The 14,593-nt window shown below is 41.2% G+C and overlaps 1 protein-coding gene across 1 annotated transcript in view; it reads left to right on the forward strand.

Annotated features, from left to right (window-relative positions):
• Positions 1-14,593, forward strand: part of LOC129624247 (ATP-binding cassette sub-family C member 4-like) — a 177,193-nt gene that overhangs the window by 12,740 nt on the left and 149,860 nt on the right. Inside the window, 1 exon segment of the mRNA XM_055541908.1 lies at positions 11,225-11,449. Within this exon segment, the coding sequence (XP_055397883.1) occupies positions 11,225-11,449 (225 nt within the window).

A 14,593-nucleotide genomic window follows, 5' to 3' on the forward strand; every position in this document is an offset into this window, starting at 1 on the left:
ATGGTATTTATAGACTATAGTCTGGTTGCTAGAGGACCTTACTGCTCTTGATTGTTTTTCTTGGCTTTTTCATTAGACAAAGTTAGAATACATTTTTTTAAGGTAAATAAATATGTTTATATGGGTGTTTCCAGTCCAATTCAGATACAGGACTTAGTGTTTTTACTTGATCTTATTGTGCTTCAGTTCAGTTCAGTCACTCAGCCATGTCCGACTCTTTCTGACCCCATGAACTGCAGCATGCCAGGCCTCCCTGTCCATCACCAACTCCAGGAGTTTACTCAAACTCATGTCCATTGAGTCAGTGATGCCATTCAACCATCTCATCCTCTGTCATCCCCTTCTCCTCCTGCCCTCAATCTTTCCCAGCATCAGGGTTTTTTCCAAGGAGTCAGTTCTTCACATCAGGTGGCCAAAATATTGGAGTTTCAACTTCAACATCAGTCCTTCCATTGAACAGTCAGGACTGATCTCCTTTAGGATGGACTGGATGGATCTCCTCGCAGTCCAAGGGACTCTCAAGAGTCTTCTGTAACACCACAGTTCAAAAGCATCATTTCTTCAGCGCTCAGCTTTCTTTATAGTACAATTCTCACATCCATACATGACCACTGGAAAAACCATAGCCTTGACTAGATGGACCTTTGTTGACAAAGTAATGTCTCTGCTTTTTAATATGCTGTCTAGGTTGGTTATAACTTTCCTTCTAAGTAAGCATCTTTTAATTTCATGACTGCAATCACCATCTGCAGTGATTTTGGAGCCCCCCAAAATAAAGTCAGCCACTGTTTCCCCATCTATTTGCCATGAAGTGATGGGACCACATGCCATGATCTTAGTTTTCTGAATGTTGAGCTTTAAGCCAACTTTTTCACTCTCCTCTTTCACTTTCATCAAGAGGCTCTTTAGTTGTTCTTCACTTTCTGCCATAAGGGTGGTGTCATCTGCATATCTGAGGTTATTGATATTTCTCCTGGCAATCTTGATTCCAGCTTGTGTTTCTTCCAGTTCAGCATTTCTCATGATGTACTCTGTATAGAAGTTAAATATACAGCCTTGACGTACTCCTTTTCCTATTTGGAACCAGTCTGTTGTTCCATGTCCAGTTCTAACTGTTGCTTCCTGACCTGCATATGGGTTTCTCAAGAGGCAAGTCAGGTGGTCTGGTATTCCTGTCTATTTCAGAATTTTCCACAGCTTGTTGTTATTGTGCTTGCATGTCTCTTTTCCCCCATCATCTATTCTCTTTGTCCAATGTCTAAGTCCAATTCTCAATGACATCAACATAATTATTCATTTGTTGTACCTTATAAAGTGACTTCTGAAAGCAATTTAATATTTTTATTTTCTTTTGGAGTTCATACTATGTTCATTTGGGTGTATCACTCAGAGACTGTGTTTTCAAATTATTTTGTTTCAAATCACTTTTGATAGTTCTTTTTTTGTATGGCTTTGCAAAACAAAACAGAATGGGTATGTATATTTAGGTACTTTTATGTAATTTTACTCTAAAATTTTAGGAATTGCTTTTTTAAAATTATTTTATAATTATAATTCTGTGTAATGTTTTCATGATTCCAAAATCAAGAAAAAGGCTAAAAGACCTAAAGAAGTCTAATATCATTGTTAGCTCTATTCTAATTCTCCTCCTTTTATAGATAACTTTGCAGGCTAATTTTGACTCATCTTTTTATTAATGTTTCTTAAATATCTGGACTTTTCTGGAAGCATGAAATGTGCAATGGAACTCTGGTAAAAAGTCTTTGTGATCATTGTAATTCCTTGTAATTCCTGCAGATCAGGTCTGCAGCCATTCCAGGTTCAGATGCCATGACAGTCCGAGAGTGGAGGTTAGCAGATACTTACATGGGGTTAGTTTCCACATCCAGAATCTACAGGGAGAGGAATCTTCTCTACCCTAATCAGTTGAACCTTAACCAGTTTCTGGAGGCTGGGTCTTGGGTGACAGAATGCATTTATCCCCTCCCAGGTGATGCTAAGGTGTGCTCAAGATGAAGACCAGTGTGTAAGAGACGAGTGAAGGCTATTATGTCTGGAATCCTGATGGTTATGATTTCTGCAGGTTCACTGCTTTTCCTCCTTATCTTTGGATTTTTCTCAACTCTACATTTTGTCACCTTTCACCCAGTTCTAAAGATTCTGTCTATTCGTTTTTTCCTACAAGCCCATTCTTTTCTGCTTATATGTCTCTCTCAAGAGTTTGGTAAAACTTTGATAGCTTGTTTCTATTTTTGTGTTTTTCCCCCCATGAATGAGATATGGGCAAGTTGTGTGAGAAATTTTTCAAGTGCATTAACACGGAGAAGGAATTCTATCCACTCAGAAGTTCTAGCATCTAAGCTAACCATGCAAGAAGTTACCCTAAGAAGCAAAAGGTGGGACCCACTGTCAGGTGCTTTCATGAGGCTGAATACCAAGGGACTCTACCAATAAATGTCTACCTCAAGCTTCCCTGGCAGTCTACTGGTTAAGATTCCATGTCCCCGGTGCAGATGCCAGGGCTTTTTTAAAAAAACTAATTTATTTATTTTAATTGGAGACTAATTGCTTTACAATATTGTGGTGGTTTTGCCAAACATCGACATGAATCAGCCATGGGTGTACATGTGTTCTCCCATCCAGAATCCCCCTCCTACATCTCCTACCTTCCTCCCTACCCCATCACTCTGGCTTGTCCCAGAGCACCAGCTTTGAGTGCTCTGCTTCATGCATCAAACTTGCACTGGTCATCTGTTTTACATATGGTAATATATATGTTTCAATTCTATGCTCTCATATCGTCCTGCCCTCTCCTTCTCCCACATAGTCCAACAGTCTCTTCTTTACATCTGTATATATTTTGCTGTCTTGCATATAGGGTTGTCGTTACTGTCTTTCTAAATTCCATATATATGCATTAATATATTGTACTGGTATTTCTCTTTCTGACTTACTTCATTCTGTATAATAGGCTCCAGTTTCATCCACCTCATTAGAACTGACACAAACACTTTCTTTTTTATAGCTGAGTAATATTCCATTGTGTATATATACCACAACTTCCTTATCCATTCATCTGCCAATGGACATCTAGGTTGCTTCCATGTCTACTACTACTATTACTACTACTACTAAGTTGCTTCAGTCGTGTCCGACTCCGTGCGACCCCATGGACTGCAGCCTACCAGGCTTATCCATCCATGGGATTCTCCAGGCAAGAACACTGGAGTGGGTTGCCATTTCCTTCTCCATGTCTAGCTATTGTAAACAGTGCTGTAATGAACATTGGGGTACATGTGTCTCTTTCAATTCTGGCTTCCTCAGTGTATATATGCAGCAGTGGTATTGGTGGGTCATACAGCAATTCTATTTCTAGGTTTTTTAAGGAATCTCCACACTGTTCTCCATAGTAGATGCCAAGATTTTTGATCCCTGGTCAGGGAACTAAGATTCTGCATGCCACACTGTATGCCCAAAATAAGAAGTCTGCCTCAGACTCTCAGATAATCCTGAATAATGGAGGTGGTGGTATTCAATTATTTTAAAGATCCTTTATGATTTCAGATTTGTGAAGAATTCTTGTGAAATAATAAAACTATATGCTCAATTGGTTTGTGGAAAGAAAATACATGTGGTCATAGATTGATGTCGAAGAGGAAGGGTTTAAGGGGGCAGTGTTTGACCTTGTTCCTGCTTATCAAGCGGACGCGAGCCTGCGTCCAAGGTCAGGGGCGGCAGCCGAGAGTGCCAGGCTGTGACAGGGAAGGAGCAGCTGAAAAGAGCTACCCCATGCATGAGGCCAGGGCGGCAGCTGGGAGGAGCAACCCGATGTCCAAGGAGCAGTGGCTGCACAGGCGCAGGAGTGCCTAGAGGAGCTATTACACGTTCAAGGTCAGGAGGGGTGGAGGTGAGGAGATACCCCTTGTCCAAGGTAAAGAGCAGCAGCTGCACTTTGCTGGAGCAGCCGTAAAGAGATACCCCACGTCCAAGGTAAGAGAAACCCAAGTTAGATGGTAGGTGTTGCAAGAGGGCATCAGAGGGCAGACACACTGAAACCATACTCACAGAAAACTAGTCAGTCTAATCACACTAGGACTACAGCCTTGTCTAACTCAATGAAACTAAGCCATGCCCATGGGGCCATCCAAGATGGGCGGGTCATGGTGGAGAGATCTGACAGAATATGGTCCACTGAAGAAGAGAAAGGCAAACCACTTCAGTATTCTTGCCTTGAGAACCCTATGAACAGTATGAAAAGGCAAAATGATAGGATACTGAAAGAGGAACTCCCCAGATTGGTAGGTGACCAACATACTACTGGAGATCAGTGGAAAATTACTCCAGAAAGAATGAAGGGATGGAGCCAAAGCAAAAACAATACCCAGTTGTGGATGTGACTGGTAATATAAGCAAGGTCCGATGCTGTAAAGAGCAATATTGCATAGGAACCTGGAATGTCAGGTCTGTGAATCAAGGCACATTGAAAGTGGTCAAACAGGAGATGGAAAGAGTCAACATCGACATTCTAGGAATCAGCGAACTAAAATGGACGGCAGTGGGTTAATTTAACTCAGATGACCATTATATCTGCTACTGCTGGCAGGAATCCCTTAGACGAAATGGAGTAGCCATCATGGTCAACAAAAGAGTCCGAAATGCAGTTTTTGGATTCAATCTCAAAAACGACAGAATGATCTCTGTTCGTTTCCAAGGCAAACCATTCAGTATCACAGTAATCCAAGTCTATGCCCCAACCAGTAATGCTGAAGAAGCTGAAGTTGAATGGTTCTATGAAGACCTACAAGACCTTTTAGAACTAACACCCAAAAAAGATGTCCTTTTCATTATAGGGGACTGGAATGCAAAAGTAAGAAGTCAAGAAACACCTGGAGTAACAGGCAGATTTGGCCTTGGACTACAGAATGAAGCAGGGCAAAGACTAATAGAGTTTTACCAAGAAAATGCACTGGTTATAGCAAATACCCTCTTCCAAAAACACAAGAGAAGACTCTGCACATGGACAGCACCAGATGGTCAACACTGAAATCAGATTGATTATATTCTTTGCAGCCAAACATAGAGAAGCTCTATACAGTCAACAAAAACAAGACCAGGAACTAACTGTGGCTCAGATCATGAACTCCTTATTGCCAAATTCAGACTTAAAAAGAAGAAAGTACAGAAAACCACTAGACCATTCAGGTATGACCTAAATCAAATCCCTTATGATTATACAGTGGAAGTGAGAAATAGATTTAAGGGCCTAGATCTGATAGACAGAGTGCCTGATGAAATATGGGCAGAGGTTCGTGACATTGTACAGGAGACAGGGATCAAGACCATCCCCATGGAAAAAAAATGCAAAAAAGCAAAATGGCTGTCTGGGGAGGCCTTACAAATAGCTGTGAAAAGAAGAGAAGCGAAAAACAAAGGAGAAAAGGAAAGATATAACCATCTGAATGCAGAGTTCCAAAGGATAGCAAGGAGAGATAAGAAAGCCTTCCTCAGCTATTAATGCAAAGAAATAGAGGAAAACAAAAGCATGGCAAAAACTCGAGATAACTTCAAGAAAATTAGAGATACCAAGGGAACATGTCATGCAAAGATGGGATTGATAAAGGACAGAAATGGTATGGACCTAATAGAAATCGAAGGTATTAAGAAGAGGTGGCAGGAATACACAAAAGAACTGTACAAAAAAGATTTTCATGAACAAGATAATCACAATGGTGTGATCACTGACCTAGAGCCAGACATCCTGGAATGTGAAGTTAAGTGGGCCTTAGAAAGCATCACTATGAACAAAGCTAGTGGAGGTGATGGAATTCCAGTGGAGCTATTTCAAATCCTGGAAGATAATGCTGTGAAAGTGCTGCACTCAGTATGCCAGCACATTTGGAAAACTCAGCAGTGACCACAGGACTGGAAAAGGTCAGTTTTCATTCCAATCCCAGAGAAAGGCAATGCCAAAGAATGCTCAAACTACCTCACAATTTCACTAGTCTCACACGCCAGTAAAGTAATGCTCAAAATTCTCCAAGCCAGGCTTCAGCAATATGTGAACCATGAACTTCCAGATGTTCAAGCTGGTTTTTGAAAGGCAGAGGAACCAGAGATCAAATTGCCAATATCCGCTGGATCATGGAAAAAGCAAGAGAGTTCCAGAAAAACATCTATTTCTGCTTTATTGATTATGCCAAAGCCTTTGACTAAGCAGATCACAATAAACTGTGGAAAATTCTGAAAGAGATGGGAATGCCAGACCACTTGACCTGTCTCTTGAAAAACCTATATGCAGGTCAGGAAGCAACAGTTAGAACTGGACATGGAACAACAGACTGGTTCTAAATAGGAAAAGGAATACATCAAGGCTATATATTGTCACCCTGCTTATTTAACTTATATGCAGAGTACATCATAAGAAACACTGGGCTGGAAGAAGCACAAGCTGGAATCAAGATTGCCAGGAGAAACATCAATAGCCTCAGATATGCAGATGACACCACTCTTAAGGCAGAATGTGAAGAGGAACTAAAAAGCCTCTTGATGAAAGCCTCTGGTCCTATCACTTCATGGGAAATAGATGGGGAAACAGTGGAAACAGTGTCAGACTATTTTTGGGGGCTCCAAAATCACTGCAGATGGTGACTGCACCCATGAAATTAAAAGACGCTTACTCCTTGGACGGAAAGTTATGACCTAGGTCCTAGAGAGCATATTGAAAAGCAGAGACATTACTTTGCTAACAAAGGTCCATCTAGTCAAGCCTATGGTTTTTCCTGTGGTCATGTATGGATGTGAGAGTTGAACTGTGAAGAAGGCTGAGTGCTGAAGAATTGATGCTTTTGAACTGTGGTGTTGGAGAAGACTCTTGAGAGTCCATTGGACTGCAAGGAGATCCAACCAGTCCATTCTGAAGGAGATCAGCCCTGGGATTTCTTTGGAAGGACTGATTCTAAAGCTGAAATTCCAGTACTTTGGCCACCTCATGCAAAGAGTTAACTCATTGGAAAAGACTGATGCTGGGAGAGATTGGTGGCAGGAGAAGGGGACGACAGAGGATGAGATGGCTGCATGGCATCACTGACTTGATGGATGTGAGTCTGAGTGAACTCCGGGAGTTGGTGATGGACAGGGAGTCCTGGCGTGCTGCGGTTCATGGGGTCACAAAGAGTCGGACACGATTGAGCAACTGAACTGAACTGAACTGCTTATCAAGAATTTTTTAATTTGGTTAGTTTCATGGTTGATAAGAGAAGTCAATGGCACCCCACTCCAGTACTCTTGCCTGGAAAATCCCATGGACAGAGGAGCCTGGTAGGCTGCGGTCTTTGGGGTCGCTAAGAATCAGACATGACTGTGCGACTTCACTTTCTCTTTTCACTTTCATGCATTGGAGAAGGAAATGGCAACCCACTCCATTGTTCTTGCCTGGAGAATCCCAGGTACGGGGGAGCCTGGTGGGCTGCCGTCTATGGGGTCACACAGAGTTGAGCACAACTGAAGCGACTTAGCAACAGCAGCAGCATGGTTAATAATGAATATTTTCTTAGTTGTTTTCTCTCTCATTAGTTGAAGGTGAGAATCGGGAATGTGCAGATGAGAGGTGGTGTGTGCTCACACCTGTGTACACGTGGTGGGGTTAAGTCCTGGGAATGCTGCCACCAGTGTCTGTGTCCCCAGCCACAGCCACTCCTTGCCTCTCTGAGAGACTCTCCAAGACAAACAGAGTCTTCTGAAATTGGGCCTTTCCTTGGAATTCACACCACTATTTGATTTGGAGATAATACTTGGAATGGAGCATTGAGCATATGTAGGAGCTAATCTTCTGGTAGTTGGAAAAACTTTTGCCTGGTTTGCCTCAGCCAGTTTTACCAAATGCCAGAAATGGAAATATTCACATATTACAAATGCTGCTGATAGCTGTCCTGTTAAATTACTCTTCATCTCTAACCTTTCCTTGTGTGTGGAGGGGACGGATTTACTCAGTCTACCTTTGAGGGCCATAATCACTTCTGCCCTATGTGTTCTGGAAGCTTGCAAGGATCATATTTAATGTGTGTATTCTTATTCTCTATATGTACTTTGGGGGTTTGTTTTCACAATTTTGTGCTATTCACTATTTTGCTTTCTATTTTTTTTTTTTTGAGAGATAAATTACTGGAAAATTGTTCTTTGTTTGCTGTTATTTTTCATATGGAGTATAATATCAATTTTCTGTTTTCAATAGTTGCAACTTATGCCAGAATGGAAGTTCCTTGTATGTTATACTTTTCATCACCTTTCTGAATTACCATGACTGCTCCTTGTTAGAGGAAAACTTGTGCACTTGTACTCAGTTACTCAGTTGTGTCTGATTCTTTGTGACCCCAAGGACTGTAGCCCGCCAGGCTCCTCTTTCCATGGGATTCTCCAGGCAAGAATACTGGAGTGGGTTGCCATTTCCTCCTCTAGAGGATCTTCCCAACTTAGGGATCAAACCTGCATCTCCTGTGTCTCCTGCATTGAGATGAATTCCTTATCATTGAGCCATTGGAGGAAGTCCCAAAATAGTGCTTAAGAATAACAAATGACTTTCCTCCCAAATTACATCAGATCAAAGTAACAGGTCATGACTGAAAACCTTTATTATCTTTTGAAAATTTCTATTCCAAAGAAATAAAAATCATTATCAAGAAAAAAAAAAAGAATTGACAGATGAGTGGAAGGTATGGGCCCTAAACTGGCATTATACCTTAATCAGGCTTTTTGATAAACTGTTCTTTTTTTTTTAATATTTATTTATTTATCTGCTGGGTCTTAGTTGCCACATGTGGGATCTAGTTCCCCGACCAGGGATCTAACCCAGGTCCATTGCATTGGGAGTGTGGAATCTTAGCCACCGGAGCACCAGGGAAGTCCCACAACTTGGTTATTAAATATTGTTTCTCAGTGAAAAAAAAAAAAAAGAACAAAAAAACAAACAAAAAAAAAACCCAGATATATTTAGGTGGTAGTGATCTGCCTTTATTTACTTTTTTTTTGCTGGATTTGTTGCACTTAATCATATTCTCTTTGGTGAGTGATGTTACTCTTTTTTCTCCTGTAATTACAAGGATGTTAGGCTCAAATGGAGAACTGAGTAAAAGGCAATGGTGATTCCCAAAAAGAATCACAAATTTCAGGAAATTTGGGGATGGCAGATATTCCTGCTGGGCTTCTGGTGGTCTGTGGCTGCAGCCCTGGACTGCCCTTGGTGACACCTGGGCTGGGACTGCCCAGGTGTACAGTTTGACATTTTTGCTTCTCTGTGTGGCCTCCACATTTCCATCTTAGGAAACTCTATAAACAGTGTGCTTGACAATCTGCTGTATGAGGGACTCTTCCAAGAGGTCTCTATGCCTCTTGGGATGGATGACAGGACATGGTGGAAATGTATCAGAACTGACCGTTTTGCTGCTGTCTGATCATCTTACTTACACTTCTTCAGCTAAATAGTGTTCTCTTTTTTCTGTATAGTAGATGAAAATGTCCCTGACTTCATGGAAGGAGAGGCAGTTAGTGTAGCCTGTGAATGTGTGTGTGTGCATGCGTGTGTGCATGTGTGTAGAACAAGACGAGAATGCTGAGGTTTAATGAGACACCCATATGAGGCATGGGGACACCTTTTGATAAATATCCTGATCAGGTATTAGTTGGCTAAGAAAATGCTTAGTTTTTTTGTTGTTTGGTGTTATGGATTCTCCTTCCCTTCCTCTTGTATGTGGCTTCCTCAGCTTCAGACAGATAGAAGAGAGCTATCAAAGCAAACCTGTCAGTTGCTTATCCTGTCTGTGTTAGTTAAGGTGGGATTGCCAAAAAGAAAAGGCCCTGTTCTTGAAAGACTTTCAAACTTTTAACATTTTGTCTTTTATGAAGTCTGTGTAGGAAATGATGTTGAGGGTGGAGATGTTTACTTTAGGTGTGTGGTTTTCATTCATTGAGTGGTTTTACTTGATGATGAAGGAAGGGAACCTGGGGAAAAGGAGACCTTCAAGAGGGGACTAGACAGAGGAAGTAAGTTGTGGGATGAAGTGGCTGTTTGGTAGGGTAGGTAGGTGTTGCTGTTTCTTTGCCTTTTTCTTTGAGAAATAAACTTGCTTCCCTAAGTCTTACTCAGGGTGGAAGCCTCAGTGCACCTTGTGTCAATTGGTTTAGCCTTGGGGAAGGGAGGATTGGGAACATTTCTTCTAAACCACCAACTGCAGTGGATGGTGGATGGAGAACCATGGAAGACATCATTTTTTAGCAATGGCACCCCACTCCAGTACTCTTGCCTGGAAAATCCCATGGGCGGAGGAGCCTGGTAGGCTGCAGTCCATGGGGTCGCTAAGAGTCGGATATGACTGAGTGACTTCACTTTCTCTTTTCACCTTCATACATTGGAGAAGGAAATGGCAACCCACTCCAGTGTTCTTGCCTGGAGAATCCCAGGGGCGGGGGAGCCTGGTGGGCTGCTGTCTATGGGGTTGCACAGAGTCGGACACAACTGAAGCGACTTAGCAGCAGCGGCAGCAGCCACCATGTTTAATTTTTTACTCCAAGGAACATTCCAACTTCTAGAGGGTAGAGGCATATTGAGGCAGTACTCTCGGGGGCTGAGAGCCTGCAGAGCTGCCAAGCCTGATTTCTTTGTGGTGTTCCAACTGAAGCTGGTTTCCTTTCTCTTGATCTACAGACATGTGGAGTTTGGGATGGAAAGGAGTGGGTGTTTGTGCCAGGGTATCAGTTCATAAAGATTCCTGAAGAAGGTGATGAAAGCATGTCTCCCATATGTAAACCAGGTTGACTTTCTATTGGGCTGGGACATTGAGAGGACAGGGGACAGGGGAGGCTGCCAGCAGGCTAATTCATATGGAAGCAGATTTCTTCCTCTTCGGCCACTTTTTTCTTTATTCGTCTTAAGGCTCACTTGTATTGTGCCAAATGACTTCTAAAGCACTGGTTGTGATATTTATACTGAGTATCCACAGTGTATTAGGCATAAGGTACTAAGGCTTTACTATCTTTGAATGTAAAATTTTGCAGTAAGGTTAAACTGTTGCCTGCTTGTCTTATAGGAGATAGTAGATCTGCATATTTTTCTTTTAAATTAGCCATGAATGTAGCATTTTGCCAAAATGTATTTTTAACCTGCTAATGCTAACAGTAAATCTTGTATTAAGAAAAACTGACATTTCTAATCAAGGCTTTTCTTTTCTTTTAGGAAGGCACCAAAGTAGTCCAACCTATATTTTTGGGGAAAATGATTAGTTATGTTGAAAACTACGATCCCAATGATTCTTCCGCTTTGCACGAAGCCTACGCCTACGCGGCAGGGCTGAGCGCCTGCGTGCTCGTGTGGGCCATTCTGCACCACTTGTACTTCTACCACATGCAGCGTGTGGGGATGAGGCTGAGAGTAGCCGTGTGCCATATGATCTACGGCAAGGTGAGTGTCGCTGGGTACCACGGTGTGTACCTCTCCTGAAGCATCAGGGACTTTTAGGGAAGGATCTCTATAAACTAAAAATTACATAACTGGGATCATTTACACCTTCCTAGAGAAGCTTGCTCGGAGAAGGCAATGGCACCCCACTCCAGTACTCTTGCCTGGAAAATCCCATGGACGGAAGGGCCTTGTGGGCTGCAGTCCATGGGGTCGCGAAGAGTCGGACATGACTGAGCGACTTCACTTTCACTTTTCACTTTCATGCATTGGAGAAGGAAATGGCAACCCACTCCAGTGTTCTTGCCTGGAGAATCCCTGGGACGGGGGAGCCTGGTGGGCTGCCGTCTATGGGGTCGCACAGAGTCGGACACGACTGAAGCGACTTGGCAGCAGCAGCAGCAGCAGAGAAGCTTGCTATTTGCATTAAGCCAAGTTTGTTGTTGTTGAAGTAAACTTTACCAATAAATAATGAAAATTTTTCTTTTGAGATCACATGAGGGCTGCCCTTGATAACTTTTAGCCATAGGCTGTGGCATAATACCCACGAAATTTGTGGTATTAAATTAATATTAAATTATATTTTTAAAATATTAAATTAATATTTAAAAACAAGCATCAAAAGTATCAAGCTGATTTTTAGTGTCTTCATGCTTAGATCCCATAGTGCTGTTTATAGAAAATTTTTTTTGTTGTTCATTAAAACCTTAATTTACATCAGATATTTATTTAAAAGGGAACTAAGGAGATTGGATCTATAAAACTATATCTAGAAGCAGATAATGTATTTGAGAAAGGGAATGATTATAATTTTAAAAGACCCATCTAATTATATTCAATATAGTTATGTTAATTAGAGAAAATATAAAGAGAATTCATGCCAAATATAGATTCACTCACTATATTCTATGGATGTGATTGTTGTTAATGATATTAAATAAAATAGTAGGGTTTTTGAGATAAAACTTGAAATTTTTGAAATACAGTGTTTCATTCATTCTAGAGAGAATTTGATGCTCTTCATTTAAGCTACTTTAATACAATATTTCCTTTTATCTTCAGTATGCATTATAGCACTTTTAATTAGAACTGATTTAATGTGTTCACCAATTTTGTATTGAGCAATGCCAGGAAATTATTTCACAGTTTACCCTGGTCTAAACTAGTATAAAAGGAATAAGGATTTCAGGTATCTTTACAAAAGTATTGCCACAGATATATAAGTGTCAAGAGCTGAAGGGTTCTGTTTAAATTTGACCTTGGATACCTCTTTGCCTCAGACTGTTTGCTTTAAAAAAAAAAAAATCCTTATTTGACTGTATTGTAGCCTTGAAATTTTCCAAGAGAGTAGATCTTAAATGTTCTCACCACACATGTAAAATAGGATAACTGTATTAGGTAGTGGATATTTTAAATGGTTTTACTATAGTAATCATTTCCCAATGTGTATTTACATAAAAGCATCATGTGGTAACCTTAAACATATGCAATTTTTAAAATAAATATAGCCCTCATTGAAAGATAAACCCAAACAGCTTAAATTTAAAATATTGCTTCTTTTACCTGGTTGCTACTTATCTAGAACTTCCATTTCTTCGAAATACTTCTGTCAGCAGAAAGTGAGATGTCGTCTCATCTTTCCTTGAGCAGAGTCTTGTACATCTCAGGACTGTGTGAACCTGGAGACCTGGCATCACACTGTCTTGTTTGGCAGCAGCATCTGAGTTGGTTTCCTTCTGGAAACGGCAGAAACCCATGGACAGAGGGTGATGTGGAAATCTCAGCAGTGCCCACACATTCTAGTCAGGGTCTTCATTGCTGTTCAATATCATCTTTGTTATTCTGTTTCATCTTTAACCATTTAGGAGGTGGATACTCAAGATTTTCCCACCAATTGGCTAAATGTTTGTCTTTTTAGATCATGCTTAACTCTCATGTGAGTGATAGTCGCTCAGTTGTGTCTGACACTTTGTGACTCCACGGACCATAGCCTGCCAGGCTCCTCTGTCCATGGGTTTCTCCAGGCAAGAATACTAGAGCAGGTTGCCATTTCCTTCTCCATAACTCTCATAATAAATATGAAATTTTACCAGAACTGCATTGTGAAAGCTTTAAGTTAGGTGTGAGGTGATGGTTTAGTCAAAGCTCACTCTTTGCTGCACAGGGGAGCCATTGTCCACTTGTTTTTCTTCCTCTTCCCTCTAACACTTTGAAATCTTGCCTTTTGGAAATGTGACCTGACCTGGCACATTGGCTTATGTGAATGTAACCATCTCCTGAGATGTTCATTTGCTGCCTTAATTATACCCAAAAGATGGTTCCTATATGAAGTCAGAAATTGTGAGGATTACACCATTGACATAATCTGAAATTCCAGAAACATGGGAAAGACAGATTTCCTTGTGCACAGCCTTGCATCTAGACTCCTCCTGTTGTAGAAACAAGACACTCCTTTTCAGGTTACAGGTGGACTGATTCCCTAGGACCCAAAAACTGGTGCGACAAAGCAGCTCTGAAAGGCCTCTCTGAACGTTTGTGTTTCATCTTGGGTCCCACCTCCTGATCCCTGGTCCTGGGAAGAAACCAGGTCAAGTGTTAGAAATGGAGTGGCTGCTAAGCTCGTCGCTGTAGTTTGTCTACACCATGGATCCCAGGCTGGGGCAGGTCTCCAGGGGATCTCTAAGGCTGCACATCTGCCACTCCTAATATGCCAGCATTTTCATGCTCTTTTCAGCTGAATTTTGAATGATCCTATGGGAGGTTCCATAAATAAAAATGACTTACCATTTATTTATTAATACATTTTCACAAATTTGGTAAAGTTACTTTTGGCTTTTGATCACTGATCTTTTTTTTATTATTATTGTGGGGAAATATACACTGCATAAAGTGTCCTATTTTCACTCCTTTTCAATGCAGCATTTAGTGACATTAGGTACATTCACATTGTTGGTGGCCATCACCATAATTCATCTCTGAAACTTTTTGCTTTTCCCAAACTGAGCCTCTGCACCCATTAAACGCTAACTCCCCAACCCCTGTCCCCTTACCCAGCACTGTTCTTCTTCTCTCTGTGAATTTGACTATTGTAGGTACCTCTGTTAAGTGGAATCATACAGTGTTTGTCATTTTGTGTGTGTGGCTTAT

The sequence above is a fragment of the Bubalus kerabau genome, chromosome 12 (assembly GCF_029407905.1).
Source record: "Bubalus kerabau isolate K-KA32 ecotype Philippines breed swamp buffalo chromosome 12, PCC_UOA_SB_1v2, whole genome shotgun sequence".
Lineage (NCBI taxonomy): Eukaryota > Metazoa > Chordata > Mammalia > Artiodactyla > Bovidae > Bubalus > Bubalus kerabau.